At 46.3% G+C, this 18,625-nt stretch overlaps 1 protein-coding gene across 1 annotated transcript in view; it reads left to right on the forward strand.

Moving 5' to 3' along the window:
• Positions 1 to 18,625, forward strand: part of LOC137644114 (outer dense fiber protein 2-like) — a 101,045-nt gene that overhangs the window by 41,531 nt on the left and 40,889 nt on the right. The window contains exons 5-7 of the mRNA XM_068377077.1: positions 7,844 to 7,930; positions 16,023 to 16,211; positions 16,590 to 16,745. Coding sequence (XP_068233178.1) covers positions 7,844 to 7,930; positions 16,023 to 16,211; positions 16,590 to 16,745 — 432 coding nt within the window. The remainder of the gene's footprint in view (positions 1 to 7,843; positions 7,931 to 16,022; positions 16,212 to 16,589; positions 16,746 to 18,625) is intronic.

Genomic DNA, 18,625 nt, shown 5'->3' on the forward strand with positions numbered 1-18,625 from the left:
TTTAGCGCGAGCTGGAAAATACGGCAGAAAAAACTTAACAAGGTCGTTAACGACCGGGCAGGTAATTACCCACCTGTTAGTGGTGGGGGGATCGCCGGTCGGTAGCTGCTGTTTACCTTCAATCGAATTCTAGCCGTCGCAGTGGTAACACCACTGCTCCTGCTTTTATTTGACTGGCAGACTAGCCTTTCTTTTTTGGTGTTTTGAATAATCCTTTTTTCTTTTTCTTTGTTAGATGTGATGTCCTTTATTATGAGGAAGTGTTCTGGGCACCTTTATGTCGCTGCTGGAGGTGGATCCTCTTTCCCTATGCCCTGGGTACAGAGGTCATAGGTGTTCTGAAGGCTCCCGCTGCCAAGTATGTTGGTCGCCCTCTCAGTGGGAGAAGTTCGAGAGAGGTAGATAGGAAGTCTTTACCTCCAGGATCGCCGTCGAAGGTAAGGAGTCACGGACCCCTTCCTCGACCTCTCGATCTCCCCCCTCAGACTCTTCCTCTCTTCCTTGCCTGCCTCCCTCTGAGGGGGGGGGGGAAGTTGAGGAAGAGTGGCACCATCGGTTTAACCCCCATTCCTCTTGGTCAGGCGGATCACGTTGCCACCCCCAGTGGGGCAATACTTTCCGGCACCGGGAATGACTCTGTTACTGCTTCCATTCCAGATCAGGTACGAGCGGTATGGCCTGCCCTTGGAATTCTTGGTTCTCCTTCGGAGGAAGTTGGAACCAGTTCCTCGCGGGCAAGGTAGTGCCTCAGGTCCCTTCTGTTTTGGAACCCTCGGGAGTTCCGGACCTCGCCTACCTCCCATCAACTCAGTAGGCGCCCACGGAAAGCTCCTGCGGCGCCTACTTCGCACTCCGTTGCGCATCTACAAATTACAACGTCGCAAGCGCAAACATCGCAATACCTCCTCCTCCTCTTCATCATCCTCGCCCTCTTCGGAGTCTAGGAGGCAGAGAGAGAAGAGGAAAAGGAGAGCTTGCTCTCCTTCGCCCAGACATTCTCACTGGAGACACAGGCGACATAGGAAGAGACTTCATCGTTCTCGCTCTTCCTCGCCTTCTATCTCTTCATGAAATGTCTCGCCGCAAGACTATAAGTGCTCTCGTCACAAACAAGAAGAGCGCTTCCTCCTCGTCATCGCCCTCTTTGGAGGTCAGGAGGGAGAGAGAGAAGAGGAAAAGGAGAGGTAGCGTGCCTTCACCTAGATGTTCTCGCCGAAGAGACAGGCGATATAGGAAGAGACATCATTGTTCTCGCTCTTCCTCGCCTTCTGTCTCTCCTCGAGACCATAAGCTCTCTTAGCAAAACCTGATAAGAGCGCTCCTTCTCGTCATCGTTCTGCCTCGCTGTCGTCTTTCTCTTGCGAGAGATCATCTAAGAAGCCAGGAGTGCGGCCAAAGGCAAAGCACGTCCTGACCTTGAACCCTCTTCTTTGCATAATAGTTTGAGGGTCTCCGTTCGCTCTAGAAAAGTCAGAAAGAGCGCTTCTCCTCGCTTTCACTCCTTCGACTTCTCGATCTCTGACCCTTTGGGGTCTAGGGACAAGGAAACTTTGGTTTCCCGGTGCGCTATCCCTTCGTTTTCTCGCAACTCAAGTAGCTGAAACCTCGGGCTCTCGTGCATTTAGTCATGCTGACACTTCGGTGTCTCATGACAAGGGAAACTTCCGTTTCCCGTTACTCTGGCCCTTCGGGTTCTTGCAACACAACCTTTAGGGGCACACGCGATCACACTGAACCTTTGGGTTCTCATGAAACAAATCACCAAGAGTTTTACTCTTATGACAGAGAGTCTTCGGACTCGTGTCACGCGGAGTATTCGCGTGCGCTCAACCAACACTGCGCCATGACCATCTAGAGTTTTACTCTTATGGCAGAGTCTTCAGACTCCCGTCACGCAATGTTTTCGCACACAATTAGTGCTACACACACAAATCTCCGGTCATGTACTTGCGGGGTCAATCCCTCGCTCTCGTGTTTCAGACAGGACAACCTCCCAAGTTCCTTTGCTCCCTAATGAGTTAAGGATTACGGGTCTCTCGAAAACCTCGGAAGAAGATGCAGGGATTCGGCCCTTCTTCTTGGCTGACAGCAGAAGGAAAAGGGGAAACGTGTTAGAGAAGCTAAATGAAAACACCCAGCTAGCTGCGACGTAGAACACAATGCCGATGGCTTTGGCTGCCCTGTTCGTTAACCTGCGCTTCATGTGGCAACTCATGAGCTGCCCATGTTACGAGGTAGCACTCGTTGTCAACCTGCAACTTAATCAACTTGTTGTTGGGAAACATAGATTGCTGCCAGGAGGTTCGCCTCCAGGGGTTAGAGAACCTCCCCTTATGGGGGAGTGATAGCCTTCCTCGGAATTGGGCTGCGTGAGAAAACCACCCCCTTTCCGAGGGAAAGCCTCCCCACTTCAGCCATTCAGCAACCCTCCCTCCTTCGTAAAGAGTTGCGGACAGCTCAACGAGTTTTACCTCTGCTATCTCGTCCCCGAAGACTGCTTTCTCCTCTTGAGCTGGGGAATAGCAAGTCTAAGGCTTGTTCCTTCTTCGAAAGGACTTCTCTCTCGTTCACGAAAGGGAAATTATTACGCCTACGTTTTTCCCATAAAACTGGGAGAAAACTTGTCTTAGGCGATGTCCTCCTTCGGGAAAACTTCTCTCTTGTTCGCGAGAAAGTTTATTACGCCTATGCTTTTTTCCCATAGAACTGGGAGAAAGCTTGTATTAGGCGATGTCCTCCTTCGGGAGGACTTCTCTCTCGTTCACGAGAGGGAGATTATTACGCCTACGTTTTTCCCGTAGAACTGGGAAAAACTTGTCTTAGGCGATGTCCTCCTTCAGGAGAACTTCTAGAGTTTATTACACCTATGCTTTTTTCCCATAGAACTAGGAGAAAGCTTGTATTAGGCGATGTCCTCCTTCGGGAGGACTTCTCTCTCATTCACGAGAGGGAGATTATTACACCTACGTTTTTCCCATAGAACTGGGAGAAACTTGTCTTAGGCGATGTCCTCCTTCGGGGGAACTTCTCTCTCGTTCGCGAGAGAGAGATTATTACGCCAATACTTTTTTCCCATAGAACTGGGAGAAAGCTTGTCTTAGGCGATGTCCTCCTTCGAAAGGACTTCTCCCTTTGTTCGCGCGAGAGAAATTATTACGCCTACAACTTTTCCCATAAAGCGGGGAGAAAACTTGCCTTAGGCGATATCCTCCTTCGGGAGGACTTCTCCCTCGTTTGCGAGAGAGAGTTTATTACGCCTACGCTTTTCCCCACAGAGCAGGGAGAGAGCTGTTTTTAGGCGATCTCCTTCGGGAGAACCTTCAGCCCATGCACGAAAGAAAACTTGTAGGAGTTTGCTGATTCACGCTCCTCCCCTTACGCTTTTGGTTCTCTTCCGGGGGCGGAGCGAGAGCCCTGTCTTAAGCGACGTTCTCCTTCATCCCTGACGTTCTCCTCCTCGTGTTGTAAGGAGACGTCTTTTTTAACCTACTGGTTTTCCTCACGTTGACCCCTCGGGGTCTCGGGACGATCACACTTTCAGCGGGCGTGATCGGGAGCCTTTGAACTCTCGATATGTTGATCCTATGGGTTCTCATGACCTTAGGAGTCCTTCGGGCCTCTGTCGCGCTGGACTTTCGAGTTCACAAGTCTTAGATCCTTCGAGTTTCAGTTACGCTGAGTCATTGGGCTCTCATAACAATTAGCACGGAGTGTCCGCGCACGCACGCAATTAGCGCTATGCGCGTGACCATCGTCATCAAGAGTTTTACTCTTATAACAAAGAGTCTTCTGACTTTCGTCAACGGTCTTCGCCATTACCTCCAGACACTCTGACTTCTTCCATTCTTCCCCTTTCGATAAGAAAGATGCGAGGGGTAAGACATAAGGTTTGTCTGCTACTCGCGTCTCCCCTTTACCTGTAATAACATGCGAGGAATTAGCACAGCCTGAGGATTCCTCGGAAGAGCTGCCGTCGAAGGACTTAGAATCCTCCTATTTAAGGACTCAGCGATTTGCATCTGTCTCCTCGACCTCTTGACGCTCCAGCCTTAGACAGGCTATGTCGTCCACCCCAAACCCTGAGACCAGAATTGATCTTCTGGCTGTGGCCTGATTGGTAACGTCTCTGACTGGTGTTTGACAGTCTGGGGTTCGAGTCCTGCTCAGACTTATTAGTGCCATTAGTGTGTGCAACCTAACCATCCTTGTGAGCTAAGGTTGGGGGGTTTGGGGGAGCCTATAGGTCTATTGGCTGAGTCATCAGCAGCCACTGCCTGGCCCTACCTCCTAGTTGGGATGGAGAGGAGGATTGGTCATTGACCATATAATATATGGTCAGTCTCTAAAGCATTGTCCTAAATGCTACTGCAATGTCACTGTCCCTTGCCTCTGCCATTCATGAGTGACCTTTGAACCTGTAAACCTGGTCTGTTCGCCCTGCAGGCCGTCTGAGAAGGTATCGCAGGCGGTCGCGGGAGAAACGGGTTCCCTGAAGTTTCAGGAATCCAATAAATTCCCGTTTAAGAGACAAAAGCCCTTTACAAGATCAGAGATGTCAACCCTTCTCCTCTGATCTTGGATCCCCTCACGGCGAGGCTCACACTGGGCTAATCCTCGAAGAGACACTCTACTCTTCCAGGCTCTTCTCAGTCACAGAAGCCTCGGCAATGGAAGCGGCTTCAATGTCCCTTCTGGAGGCTCCTTCTTGGCTTGACACGTGGTCTGGTACAGTCGGCTACCTCGCGAGCCACGAGGACTTGTCAAATCAAGACTCCATGCAGTCCCTACAGGAAGTCCTAACTGCTGGGGCCAAGACAATGGACTTCTTAACTTCTTAGAGGTAGTAGGTTGGCCAGGGCACCAGCCACCCGTTGAGATACTACCGCTAGAGAGTTATGGGGTCTTTTGAGTGGCCAGACAGTACTACATTGGATCCTCCTCTCTGGTTACGGTTCATTTTCCCTTTGCCTACATACACACTGAATAGTCTGGCATATTCTTTACATATTCTCCTCTATCCTCATACACCTGACAACACAGATTACCAAACAATTCTTCATCACCCAAGGGGTTACTGCACTGTACTTGTTCAGTGCCACTTTCCTCTTGGTAAGGGTAGAAGAGACTCTTTAGCTATGGTAAGCAGCTCTTCTAGGAGAAGGACACTCCAAAATCAAACCACTGTTCTCTAGTCTTGGGTAGTGCCATAGCCTCTGTACCATGGCCTTTCACTGTCTTGGGTTAGAGTTCTCTTGCTTGAGGGTACACTCGAGCGCACTCTCCTATCTTATTTCTCTTCCTCTTGTTTTGTTAAAGTTTTTATAGTTTATATAGGAGATATTAATTGTTGTTACTCTTCTTAGAATATTTTATTTTCCTTTTTTCCTTTCCGCACTGAGCTATTTTCCCTGTTGGAGCCCCTGGGCTTATAGCATACTGCTTTTCCAACTAGGGTTGTAGCTTAGTAAGTAATAATAATAATAATAATAATACAGCAGCCTTGAGCCTCATCTGTAGACTGAGAAGGGGTTGACCTCTCCGCTTCAGAAGACATCACCTTGGTTGTTTCGGGGTTTTGAGTGATCTTGCCCCCCACTTGAGACTAGACCATCACTGTGAGACGTGTCTTACGTTCCCTGAAGGGTCTGCCCTATGAGCCCTTAAGGGCCTCAGGCTATTTTCTGAACCTTAAGACCGTCATCCTCGTACCACTGTCCTCGGCTAAAAGGGTCAGTGAACTACATGGTTTGTCTTACGTCGTCACCCATTCTAAGAGATGGGGGGGGAAGTGTCCCGCAACTTCGTACCGGGCTTGGTGGCTAGACTCATAATCCATCATCTACCGATGAGAGATTTCGAGAATTTCAGTTTTCCAGCCTCAATAAGGTAACACAGGATACAGAACAGTCGTTACTATGCCCAATCAGGGCGCTAAAGAAATACCGGAAGCGCACCAGACCTTTCAGACCACGTCTCCGTCATCTCTTTCTTAGTACCAACAAGGTAAAGAAGAGAACCTCTCGCAACACCATCCCTTTCTGGCTCAAGAAAGTTATTGCAAGGTCTTTTCACGGAGACCCAGAGGCAGCACAACCCAGAGCCCATCAAGTTAGGGGAGTGGCTGCCTCACTGGCATTTAAAAGATTTTCTCAGTCTCCCAAGTCGTAAGTGCTGGGGTCTGGAAACGCCAATCTACATTCACCGCTCACTATTTGAGCGACATGACACATAGGTCTCTAGACACCCTTTCTATAGGGCCTATTGTGACAGGTCAACAGTTGCTGTAGCTACCTTACGCCCTTTTAGGGGACAGTAACCATTGGCTGAGGATACTGGGTTCCACTAGGTTTTAAGAAGGACATCCATCTAACTTCCTTGTCTCCTTTTCCCTCCCATCTGGGGATCCTAGTCTGTATCCAGTTTCAGCTGGACTTGCAAATGGAAATTAGTTATGATACTCATCTGATTCCTCTCACAGGGTATAAGTTATACTCGTGGTCACGAGGTTTCCCCTTTTCAAGGTCGGGGGAATCCTAAGTTTGAAGGGATCCGAGTCGAATGTTCCTAACCCACTTAATCCTGAAACATTTGTTTCCACAAAGCTACAAACCTTCAGTCATGCTGAGGTTATGGGGATCTATAAAGAAAGAAGATTAACGGAAGGTTGTTGCTTCAAAAGAGTCTAGTCTGAGGACTATCTTCCTTAGGAATAGGGAACTCCTTGACCACCCTGGCCTCAAGACTAAGTTTCCTATAGTAAAGAATGAGGGTTTGTATCAAGTGCAGGAACAAATGACAAACTTATAACAGAGTTTGTATTTTTCCTAACATACAAACCCGAATTCTTTACACAAATCTTCCCTCCATCGCCGCCCCCTAGATAGTCCTAGCTAGAATTCGATTGAAGGTAAACAGCAGCTACCGACCGGCAGTCCCCCCACCACTAACAGGTGGGTAATTACCTACCCGGTCGTTAACGACCTTGTTAAGGTTTTTCTGCCGTATTTTCCAGCTCGCGCTAGAATATCTCCTATAGTAAAGAATTTGTATGTTAGGAAAAATACAAACTCTGTTATAAGTGTGTCATATTTTGATATCTGATCTGCTGTGAGAGAAGTAAAGATGAAAAGCAATACCTTTTTTGGAGCCTGGCCTCTTAATCAGATTTAGAATTTAAAATTCTGTCTTAAATCTTCCCGACCTGTTCCCCATTGTAATTACCTGAAGCTAGGTGTTGACCTGGTAGTGCCAGAAACTGGCCAGCACCTGGCGACAGATAGCAGTTTTACCAACACTGTGAGGTATCACTAATCCTGCTTGGTTCCCGTCGCTCTCATATTTGGTTTGGAAGGGTGTCTCCTAAAATTGGTGAAATTTTGTCTTTTCCTTGGACTGTTAGTAATCTGATTTAGTATTCATGTAGTCAGGATAGCTTCAGAATTATTTTCTTATAATAAATCGGGAAGTATTGAAAATATGTAGTGCCCAGTGGCAAGGAAATAGGCTGAGATGTTTTGGACATGTGATTTAAAGATTGAAGAAGCAAAACATATAGAAATGGCTGGACAAAAACCTGTGGGAAGGACAATGAAATCATGGAAAAGGTTATCATGGAATATCTAGACCACAAGGGAGGTCAGATAGGAGATACACTGGGCTGTGTAGAGAAAAGCTAGTTTAAAAATGTTTGTCTTATAGAATTGGTTAGTGATGATTTGTTGATTAATGATAGTAGGTTAGCTTCAGAAATTATTTGATTTTGCAGTTTAGTTTTTTGTCAAATACAGATAATTGTTTTATTTTAATTGCAAAGTCGTTTTTTAAATCTTGAATATTCTCACAGGAGGCCTTCAGCAAGGTTCGACAGGGTGACACAATAACAAGAGACTCCCGAAATGTTATTAAGAAATGGAGTGGAACATCGCCGCAGGTATATAACTTGTTGATTCATATTATGTCGTACATAGGTAATCTTGTAAGTTACTTTCTGGGCTCGAACCTGTGCCGCCCAGTGAATAAGCTCCATTTAGCACTTATTCTTAGGTAATTTACTGCTAAATATACCAGAGAAAAAATGTAAAGGAGTGCTAGGTTAACTAGCTCGCTCACCTATTGGTGTCGGTATAAAATTGGCCGTATATTCCAGAGGTCCCGCACTATTTAGATTAATCCACGACAGAGAACCCCAATAGAGGAGAGCCGTTCAACCTCACTCGGTACTACTACAATGCATCCGCTCAGAACCCAACTCCTTTTAGCACGACAAGTAAAGTAACCCGCATTTTTCTGGTGCTCTCGAATTTTGGTATTTTCTAGTGAATTATGGCTTCTTCGTCGGTTTCCCAGGAGACACCGTCTAAGTTAAGTACCAAGCTGGGTTTTACTGTGTTTTGAGCAACCTAGATCGTTTAATATTTATATTATAGGAGTTTATTCTCTTCGTTCATACCGATCTTGCTTGATTTCACTACAGTTGGTACTCCTGTTTTTGAGAGCTTTTAATTTTCACTTGCGGTGTTACTATGTGTATTAATTTTATTATCAAATATTATTTGTTATTGTGAATATTCATTATTTAGCGTTTAGAATCCTCGTGGTTCAATTTTTGGGCCGATATCATTTACGTATCGCTATGGCTGCCGACCTTCTTGCTAAGGCGGCAATGTTATTTTTAGCCATCAGGTGTGTCTTTTGTGATTTAATTATTATGTTGCATGCCTTGCCCAAAAATTTTCTATGTGTTTATTCATATATTTAACGCTATTATTATTATTATGATGAATATTTGTGCCATTACTCCGTTTGATCTGTCTGGTTGGGGATCGTCAGTTGGTAGCCCTGCTGCCTCGTATCACGTGATCCTCCCCCACGCTCCCCCTCTAGCTAGGTGGGAGGCTAGGCTTCTCCCCCCTCCACTAAGGGACCGTTGCCTTCCCTCCTTTTAGAGGGGGTAGTTAAGTGTTTATGGACTTTGTCCTCCGGGTGGCCTGGCGGTTTAGTCTCTGTCTAGTCTGGTTGGCCACCGGTCTACAGAGTTGGATCCCGGTGCACCCTATTTTATATTCACTTTTCATTCTGGCTTATGTTATATGAAACCCTCCGGGTTCGATTGGCAGTTCTTAGCTACAGTTCCGCCCCCCTATTATTTTATAACATTTCCTATGATGATTATATATGACAGATCACTACCCCGGAGTCCCTAAAGGAATTGGTATTGAATATACCTTTATTTCCCGGCCCGGGGTCTACCCCGCCCCGGGAAATCAGACACCATGTGTCTTAATTCCTTGTTATTGCATCCTTTTTTATGCTCCCGGCTTGACCGGAATGGATGGCTATACTTTAGTTTCAAGTTAGACTTATGTTTAGGCCCGGGACCTCCGGTCCCGCCCCTATGTAAGAATATTACAGTTAAGCTCTAACCTTGCGTTAGACCTATGTTAGGCCCGGGTCCTCCGGACCCGCCCCTACTTAAAAAAAAAAAAAAAATAAAAAAAAAAAAAATAAAAAAATAAATAATAATAAGTACAGTTAAGCTCTAATCTTGTGTTAGACCTATGTTAGGCCCGGGTCCTCCGGACCCGCCCCTACTTAAAGAATAGTACAGTTAAGCTCTATTCTTGTGTTAGACCTATGTTAGGGCCGGGTCCGCGCCCCTACTTAAAGAATAGTACAGTTAAGCTCTAATCTTGTGTTAGACCTATGTTAGGCCCGGGTCCTCCGGACCCGCCCCTATTTAAGAGAATTACAGTTTCTCATATACTATTCTTTTTATAGATGGTGCATTGTCTGACGCCGGCCTGTGCAGCTGTTCTGCACCAGCCTTGTGGCCACTCCGTCTGCCGATCTCACGCCCCTTGTGGGGTTCAACTGGAAGACGTTGTGGTATGGCACCCGGATAACTGTGTGATTTGCTTCGACCTTATCACTACCCTTGGATCTGACTCGGTGAGTCCCGTTGGCTATATTGCCTTCTTTTTTTTTTTTTATTTACTATTAGTAAGATATATATGGTCTTGAAGGACCATTGGGAGTCTCCCTTTTATAATTCCCACTATTATTTCAGGCATCCCCGGAGCAAAAGTCTGCGGCTCGGGCCACACTGAAGGTGTGGGTTGGTGGGTTTGCCCGGAATGTGAAGTCTAAGCGGCCGTACATCCTATCTGAGGACTACTGCACCATGGTTTACCCCAACGCCAAGTCTTCAGCTGCTGTGGCTAGGCATGTGGCAGCTCCCATCATTGCCCATATTGATGCCACTATAACGGGTCTCATCGACACAGAGCAAGATCCATCGGACGCCCCCGGAGGTCTGGAGGATAATGTTGCCTCCATGAACCTGGACGTCGAACCAATGTTGCTAGACGAGCCGGATACAGGTAGGGTGGTAAGTGAGGCAGGTGTGTCCGGCGCTGAGATTCCTATCCTCAGCCCCGCTCTTTCTTCTTCTTCTGATCGCTCTTCTTTTCTTGGATTTTCTGGGGACCGTGATTCGTCTCAACGTTCATACCCGGTTCCCCCTAAGGATAAGTCTACTTCAAGGACCTTACCCAAAGCCCGCAAGCCTCACAAGACTTCTCATGGCTCTAAACATTGTACGAACCCGTCTTCAAAGACCTCTGGTTCCTCCTCTAAGTCTCACGACCCGGGAGTTCCTTCCGCCCCTCCTGCTGCTAGCCCGGGCCTTTCCGAATCAGCCATGCTTCGCATCGTGTCGGAGATGCAGGCAAAGTTGGTTTCGGAGATGCAGTCGAGGATGGACTCGATGTTCTCTAACTTCGGTCAGAGAATTGGGGCTTTAGAGCAAGGAGCTCCGGAGAGAGTCCAAAGCTCTCTCATCCCGGATGCCTCTAAGCTCCCGCCGTTTGCCAAGAACAACCCCTGGCGGATGGCTCTTCATTCCCCGTTCTCGGACGGAATGTTGACTCTGGAGGGCCTTGGCACTCGTCCTCTAGAGGACTTTGAATTCTTTCCTCCTGGTCTGGCATTTCCATTTCATGGTTATGCCAGACTTACCGAGGAAGCTTTAGTTCGATTAGACAAGGTCCCCAAAGAGACGGTCATCTTCCCGAAGGAGCAAGCCCAATCTGTTTGGGCCAGATTTTTGAATGACATCGGCTGCACTAACACCATGCTGACGCCTTATAAAAGCTCCTTTACGATGTTCTTAATGGACAAGAACACCTTGACTCCATGCGTCAATAAGGTGGCAGAGCTTGCCTTTCAATATGCTTTGGAGGAGAAGCCCTTGCCTCCCATCCGAGAGGTGGATCCAATCTCCCTCCTTCTTCCCTCAGGTATTGAGTGTTGGGACAACGTCCATACCACCTTTACCTCCGGCAAGCTTGCAGCAGACTGTGCCTCAGTCTTGTTTAGTGAGAAGCTTCCCCGTCTCCCGGAATCCCTCATTAAACAGGAATATGATTCCCGCCTACGTGTGGGCCGTACTCTAAACCTGGCCACATCCACGGAGTCGATAGCCTTGACTTACGATACGGAGAGTATTTTTAAGTCTCTCAACAAGGCTACGTTACAGTCTTTATATTATGACTTATATGACTTCGCTACTGCTAAACGCAGATGTCGCAAGCATGTCCTAGCTGAGGCGACGATTAGGCATGAACCTAATAAACTCATCCGGTCCTCCTGTTGGGGTTCAAATCTCTTCCCCGAGGATCTCGTAGAGGAAGTCTTGGCGGAGGCCACTAGGGTTAATCAGAGCCTTAAAGCCCGTTGGGGTTTGACCCCTAAACGCAAGTATGACCCCGCAAATTATCAAGCCCGGGGTAGGAAGAAGCTTAGACCATATACCTCCACCCAGTTCAGGCAACAACAGAGTGCTTCATCCAACTTCCGGCTGCCTCTTCCTCCATCTTCTGTTGTCCCTGCACAGCCTTCCACCTCTCGGGCTCCTTCGGATGACTATGTCACCGTTCTGCTACCTAAGAGCCAGCTTTCTGGTGCCTCCGCCACTTCCCCTGCCCTTAACCAGTCTTACGAGGCTCATAGCTCTTCCCAGAGTTATGGTAGAGGTAGAGGCTACCACCGTGGCTCTAACCAGAACAAAGGCAGGGGAAGAGCCTTTCGCAGAGGAAAGAACTTCCGAGGCGGACGTGGAGGCAACTCCTCAAACCAATACTGAGGTGCAGCAGGTAGGGGGGAGGCTCTATGCCTTCCGCAACAAATGGAGGTTCAGTCCCTGGGCGTTCAGTATCATCTCCAAGGGACTGGGGTGGAGTTGGATTCAAGGACCTCCTCCTCCGAACAAATTTCGTCAACATTCCACTCCGGACCTGGTCGAATTTGTCCAGGATCTTTTACAAAAGAACGCCATACAAGAAACGAAACATCTGAAGTTTCAAGGTCGGCTGTTCAGTGTCCCGAAGAAGGATTCAGACAAGAGAAGAGTGATTCTAGATCTATCCCTTCTCAACTTGTCCATTCAATGCGACAAGTTTCGAATGCTTACCGTCTCGCAGGTGCGGACCTTACTTCCCCGTGGGGCCGTCACCACCTCTATCGATCTTACAGACGCCTACTATCACGTCCCGATAGCGAGACACTTCCGTCCGTACCTAGGCTTTCGCTTAGGGGACAAAAGTTACTCCTTCAAGGTGATGCCTTTCGGGCTCAACATCGCCCCAAGGATCTTCACAAAGCTAGCAGAAGTCGCTGTTCAGGAACTCAGGAATCTAGGGATTCAAGTAGTAGCCTATCTGGACGACTGGCTCATTTGGTCAGACACCTCCCAAAATTGCCTAAAAGCCACTCACAAAGTCATCCATTATCTTCAGTCTCTAGGCTTCCAGATCAACTTCAAGAAGTCCCGTCTTCTTCCAAAATCGAAGTTCCAATGGCTCGGCCTGCAATGGGATCTTATATCTCATACTCTGTGTCTTCCCAGACCCAAGAGGTTAGAGATTGCAAGGAACACCAAACGCTTTCTCAAAGACAAAGTAAGTTCCAGACGACTCCAAGAGAAGATTCTGGGGTCCCTTCAGTTTGCCTCAGTGACGGATCTTCTTCTGAAGGCAAAATTGAAAGATATCAATCGTGTCTGGCGTTCGAGGGCGAACCGGAAGCTCCGGGACAGGAAAGTCCGCCTTCCTCCCATTCTACGGGAAAGACTTCTTCCTTGGACAAGAGCAATCAGTCTGTCAAAGTCAGTTCCCCTTCGATTTCCGCCTCCGGAATTAATCATTCACACAGACGCATCCTTATCAGGTTGGGGCGGCTATTCTCACCTCAAGAAAGTTCAAGGTCTTTGGACTCCCTTGTTCCGCCATTTTCACATCAATGTGCTAGAGGCCATGGCAGTTCTTCTAACCCTGAAACGTCTCGCTCTTCCCAAGAAACAACACCTTCGTCTGGTCCTCGACAGCGAAGTGGTGGTCCGCTGCCTCAACAGAGGCGGGTCAAAGTCAGGGCCTCTGAACCATGTTCTAGTAGCCATATTCTCCCTAGCAGCCTCGAACCGTTGGCATCTTTCAGCTGTCCACCTGGCGGGAGTCCGGAATGTAGTGGCAGACGCCCTGTCCCGGACCTCCCCTCTAGAATCGGAATGGTCACTCGATCTAAAGTCATTTCGGTGGATTCTCTCTCAGGTTCCCGGTCTCCAAGTGGACCTCTTCGCCACGGAATCCAACCACAAATTGAGAGTATATGTGGCTCCCAATCTAGACCCTCAGGCTTACGCCACAGACGCCATGTCACAGAATTGGGACAACTGGGAAAAGATTTATCTCTTTCCCCCGGTGAATCTTTTACTGAAAGTTCTAGACAAACTGAGATCCTTCAAGGGACAAGTAGCCTTGGTCGCACCCAACTGGCCCAAGAGCAACTGGTATCCTCTCCTGCGGGAGTTGAGACTATACCCTCACCCGATACCCAATCCGGTTCTGTCTCAGATAGTACAAACACGCGTTGTGTACGCTTTCTCAAACATTCAGAGCGCCCTAACTTTATGGACTTTATGAAGTTTGCGGCTATGCATGGTGCCAATATTGATCCTCAAAACACCTTGTTCCTAGAATCGGATAAACGGGATTCCACCATCCGCCAGTATGACTCTGCAGTTAAAAAGTTGGCAAAATTTTTAATAGACTCAGACGTGAACTGTATGAACTTGAACCTTACAGTCACTTTCTTTAGATCTTTATTAGAATCAGGTCTGGCAGCCAATACTATCACCACTATTAAATCGGCTCTGAAAAAGATCTTCCTAGTGGGTTTTAACATAGACTTAACCGACTCTTTGTTAGCTTCAATTCCGAAAGCTTGTGCCAGACTGAAACCGGTTACTCGTCCTACCCCGGTGACCTGGTTCCTTAATGACGTACTCAAATTGGCTTCTGATACCATTAACAGTTCTTGTAATTACATGCCCCTTCTCAGGAAAACAATTTTCCTAGTGAGCTTGGCTTCCGGGGCAAGAATTTCTGAATTGGCAGCCTTGTCGAGAGACCCGGGTCATATTGACTTTCTGCCTTCAGGAGAGGTCCTTCTTTCTCCTAACAAATTCTTTTTGGCTAAGAATGAAGACCCTCAAAACAGATGGACCTCCTGGAAAATTGTTCCCCTCACGCAAGATCCGTCGCTGTGCCCTGTCACTACTCTTAGGTCTTATTTATCCCGGACCTCCTCTAACTCCTCGGGGCCTCTATTCGTTAGAGAACAAGGCGGTACCATTACTATTAAAGGGATCAGGCAACAAATTTTGTATTTTATTAAACAAGCTAACCCTGACTCTTTTCCTCTTGCACATGATATCAGGGCGGTTGCCACCTCGGTGAACTTCTTTCACCACATGAATTTTACAGACCTTTCCAGGTATACAGGGTGGAAATCACCGTCAGTGTTCAAGAAACACTACCTTAAACATTTGGAAGCCCTAAAATTTTCTACAGTAGCCGCAGGGAGCGTAGTTACTCCCGAGTAACTCACAGGTTAATGCCTTGACTCTTTATCTCTCCCTCTTACCTGCCTCATTTATACCCTATTGTATTAGTTGGTCTCGCACCTGAATACTGTTATTATATTTGTAAATTTTATGCTCCTGAGTATCTGTATATATTATCACTCACGGCATTATTATACCTACCTTATTGGATTATGTTCATATTTAAGATACCCTTATAATTGTTTTTTGGTACTCATCTCTGATTAAAGCATCCTGTATTTCTCTTACGCTTATGTTTTTTCCTTTATTTTGCAAGTTTGGTGACATTTTTCTCTTGTATAGATTCACTGGGCGGCACAGGTTCGAGCCCAGAAAAGGGATTTTGACGTAGGAAAAATCTATTTCTGGGCGAGGGACCTGTGCCGCCCAGTGAACCCTCCCAGCTCCTCTCCCTTGGAGTCCCCAAACTTTGGGTGCTAAGGAGTTGGGTTCTGAGCGGATGCATTGTAGTAGTACCGAGTGAGGTTGAACGGCTCTCCTCTATTGGGGTTCTCTGTCGTGGATTAATCTAAATAGTGCGGGACCTCTGGAATATACGCCCAATTTTATACCGACACCAATAGGTGAGCGAGCTAGTTAACCTAGCACTCCTTTACATTTTTTCTCTGGTATATTTAGCAGTAAATTACCTAAGAATAAGTGCTAAATGGAGCTTATTCACTGGGCGGCACAGGTCCCTCGCCCAGAAATAGATTTTTCCTACGTCAAAATCCCTTTTTTCATTCAAATTTTATAGTGTTTAAGACAAGTGAAGTAGATTCTGTAGTTTTTTTGTCTGAACACAATAGGAGAAAGATTATTGCAAGCCTTTAATTTATGGAGCTGTGTTGTTTGTTGTGAAATATTTTCAGAAATATGGCTTTGTAGGTGTTAGCATACAACCCGTTGCATTTTTCATGTAATCTTATGAGGATCCAGAAATGCTGTTAATTTCCCCAAGCACAGGTAGCTGCTGCTCATTTTTTGTTTGTTAAACTAAATACAGACATGTTTGGAATATTTGAAAACCACAGATGTGGCCTTGATTATTAATATATTTGCTTGTATGGAATTATATTTTCAGAAGAAAAGAGGTAAAGCGGAGTCCCAAACCAAGGGTGCTGATCCCAATGAACAGTTAGCAGAACTTGACCGAAGTTTTGCTGAAGCTGTTCAAGAAGAAGAAACTCTTAAAGAAGAGCTTAGAAAAATGAGGGAGGTGGCCCAGAAGAGAGCATCTTTTGAAGAGGAGAATAAAAAGCTCAAGAAAAAGGTAATTCCTTTATTATAGTTTTGCTAGTTGGTAAATCTGTGTTTTGCATCATATATCAGACTTGTTATTTCACTCTTAGCTTATAATTTAACAGGTGTAGAAGAGTCAACTGCTGAGTTTCTACCTCTTTGTGTACAGCTTTCACTGATCTGGGAGTATAACTTGTAGTGTTGGGTCTGCCTTAGTGTGTCGTTCAAGTCTACATTTTGCGTTTCATTTATATTTATTAGTGAATATATAGTATGATTATTCCTCTGTGAATTATATTGTGTAACCAACTGCTGCATTTCAAATGCTGTAACCTAAAACTCAACCCAAACAATTGTTTGTTAATCCTTTGGTAGTATGTTATTTTCGATGTTTTTTGTTTTATGTCAGATTCGTCAGTTACAGCACCGTATTAAGAGGCAAGATGAAGCACAGCGTGCAAGCCATGAAAGTCTTCAGGCAGAGCGAGAAATGGGTAGCAGAGATGAGTATATTTTACTTTCACTGAAGAAAAAATATGATGACCTTCTACAGTATGTGCTAAAGGTAAAGTTGTATTATGTAAATAAGTGTTTATTGCCTTTCAAATGGGTCGAAGTATGTTGTTAAATCTATGTATGTTATATTTATTAGTAAGTATGGAAATTTGTGTTTATTTTAATGTCAGTGTTGTCATTAATATCATGCAACAATTCTACTTATAGTTTTTTATTCCTCTTTAAGGTTGGATAAACAGTATAGTACAGGTGTAATGCACTCTCTCACCTCTCCATCGATTGTGCTTTCTGCCTGATAATGGAGTGGATGGCAGAAAATTTTTGGGAAAATCTTTCATTTCTGGAAATGAGCACCAAAATTGTAAAACATACTCACTGGGGATTGATCTTTTGATAAAATTTGTTAGTCACCTAAAAATTCAAGATGGTAGCCATTTTTCAATATGGATGCTATTGAATATACGGAAATATTTAATTTTGCAATAAAATTGCAAAGGCATGCCCTACTTGTAAGATCTTGGTGTCAAATCATACATTTTTCAGTATGTAGAATCCAAATTTGGAACCATGGACTTCCTCACTGGCTTCCTTGTATAAACAGAGAGAATATCAACACACAATCAGGACACACTGGATGGCACCACTACTGTGAGGCTCAGTATGGGTTTCAATATCCGCTAAATAATTATTTAGTATACCTAAATAATTAGTTGTTCCGACACTCGCTACAAACCCTACGCTATTTATAGGGATTATGCTTTTGGCTTGGTGGAGAACGGACATTGCCAGTCTCCTCTTCCCAACTTAACATGCCATTTGACAATATTTTTTTTGCTTTTTCTTCATGCCATCCATTATGCGGACATGTTCACGACCCGAGGGCTGTTCCTGCGGTACCTTCATGTCCTCTGTTGAGACAGATCAACATTCATTGTGGCTCTGTGACCAGGACAACACCTGCCTGAATGCCGGGAATGGTCGGCCTCCCAGTGGGAGAGGTTTAGAAGACGGCGTAAGGAGAAGTCTAAGAGAGATTGTTTGCCTTCGGGGTCTTCCTTGAAGTTGAAGAAACCTTGGGCTTCTTCTTTGACCCCCCGATCTCTTCCCAAAGTTCCTACTCAGTCTATCTCCTTTGGGGAACAATTAAACAGAAGCGTAGACCAATTAACTCCAATTAACTCTAGGTCAACACCGGGGTTTGAGGGACAGCCTTTCCCCTTCTCCCGGAAGGAACTTGTTCATTTTCTGATCTTTTACAGATTTGGCTTTCACTGGAAATGACTGGTCCCCCGTTGAAGGAGGTGATGTTAGAGGTTCTACAACTTGGCGCTGAAAGCAAGTGGACACCGGCTTCCTCCAAAGTAGAAGCCTCTACCCCTATGAGTACAGAACTCTGAGACCCTACAGTGTCTTCCCCAGCCGCCGAAGGGTTTCACCTTTCACCGTCACATGCAGCTGCTGCCGTTGCTAAAGACTACACTCTCCCCTATGCTTAGCTGACTCTTCTGTCGTGGAAGAAGCAAAGTCTGAGGCAGGTTTCTCGTGCAGGTGGTCACCTCTCTCGTTTGAGAGTGAGGCCCTCCCCAGAAACTCCGTTCCTGAGACCTTCCAGATGTCGTCTTCCCACTTCGCTGACTCCCCTTCCTCCGGAGGTCTCCCCTGTGGAGGAATCTTGCCGTTGTCGACAAGTCTTCTTTCCCTCTCGCCGGAATGCTGTTGTCAACAGAGGCCTTTTCCGTCACAAGGATCGTCACTCCTCCTCCTCAAGGGAGCTTAGTCCTCGCCTTCCCTCCCAACATTCTCCTTCTCCAACTGTTAGATCGTGATCGCCTCCCTCAACCTCTTCGTCATCGGTCAGTTTGTACTCATCACTTACCTCAGTGTTTGCTGACCTCTCGTTGTTCGCCCAATCATCGTTCACCAGCGTAT

The sequence above is a fragment of the Palaemon carinicauda genome, chromosome 7 (assembly GCF_036898095.1).
Source record: "Palaemon carinicauda isolate YSFRI2023 chromosome 7, ASM3689809v2, whole genome shotgun sequence".
NCBI lineage: Eukaryota > Metazoa > Arthropoda > Malacostraca > Decapoda > Palaemonidae > Palaemon > Palaemon carinicauda.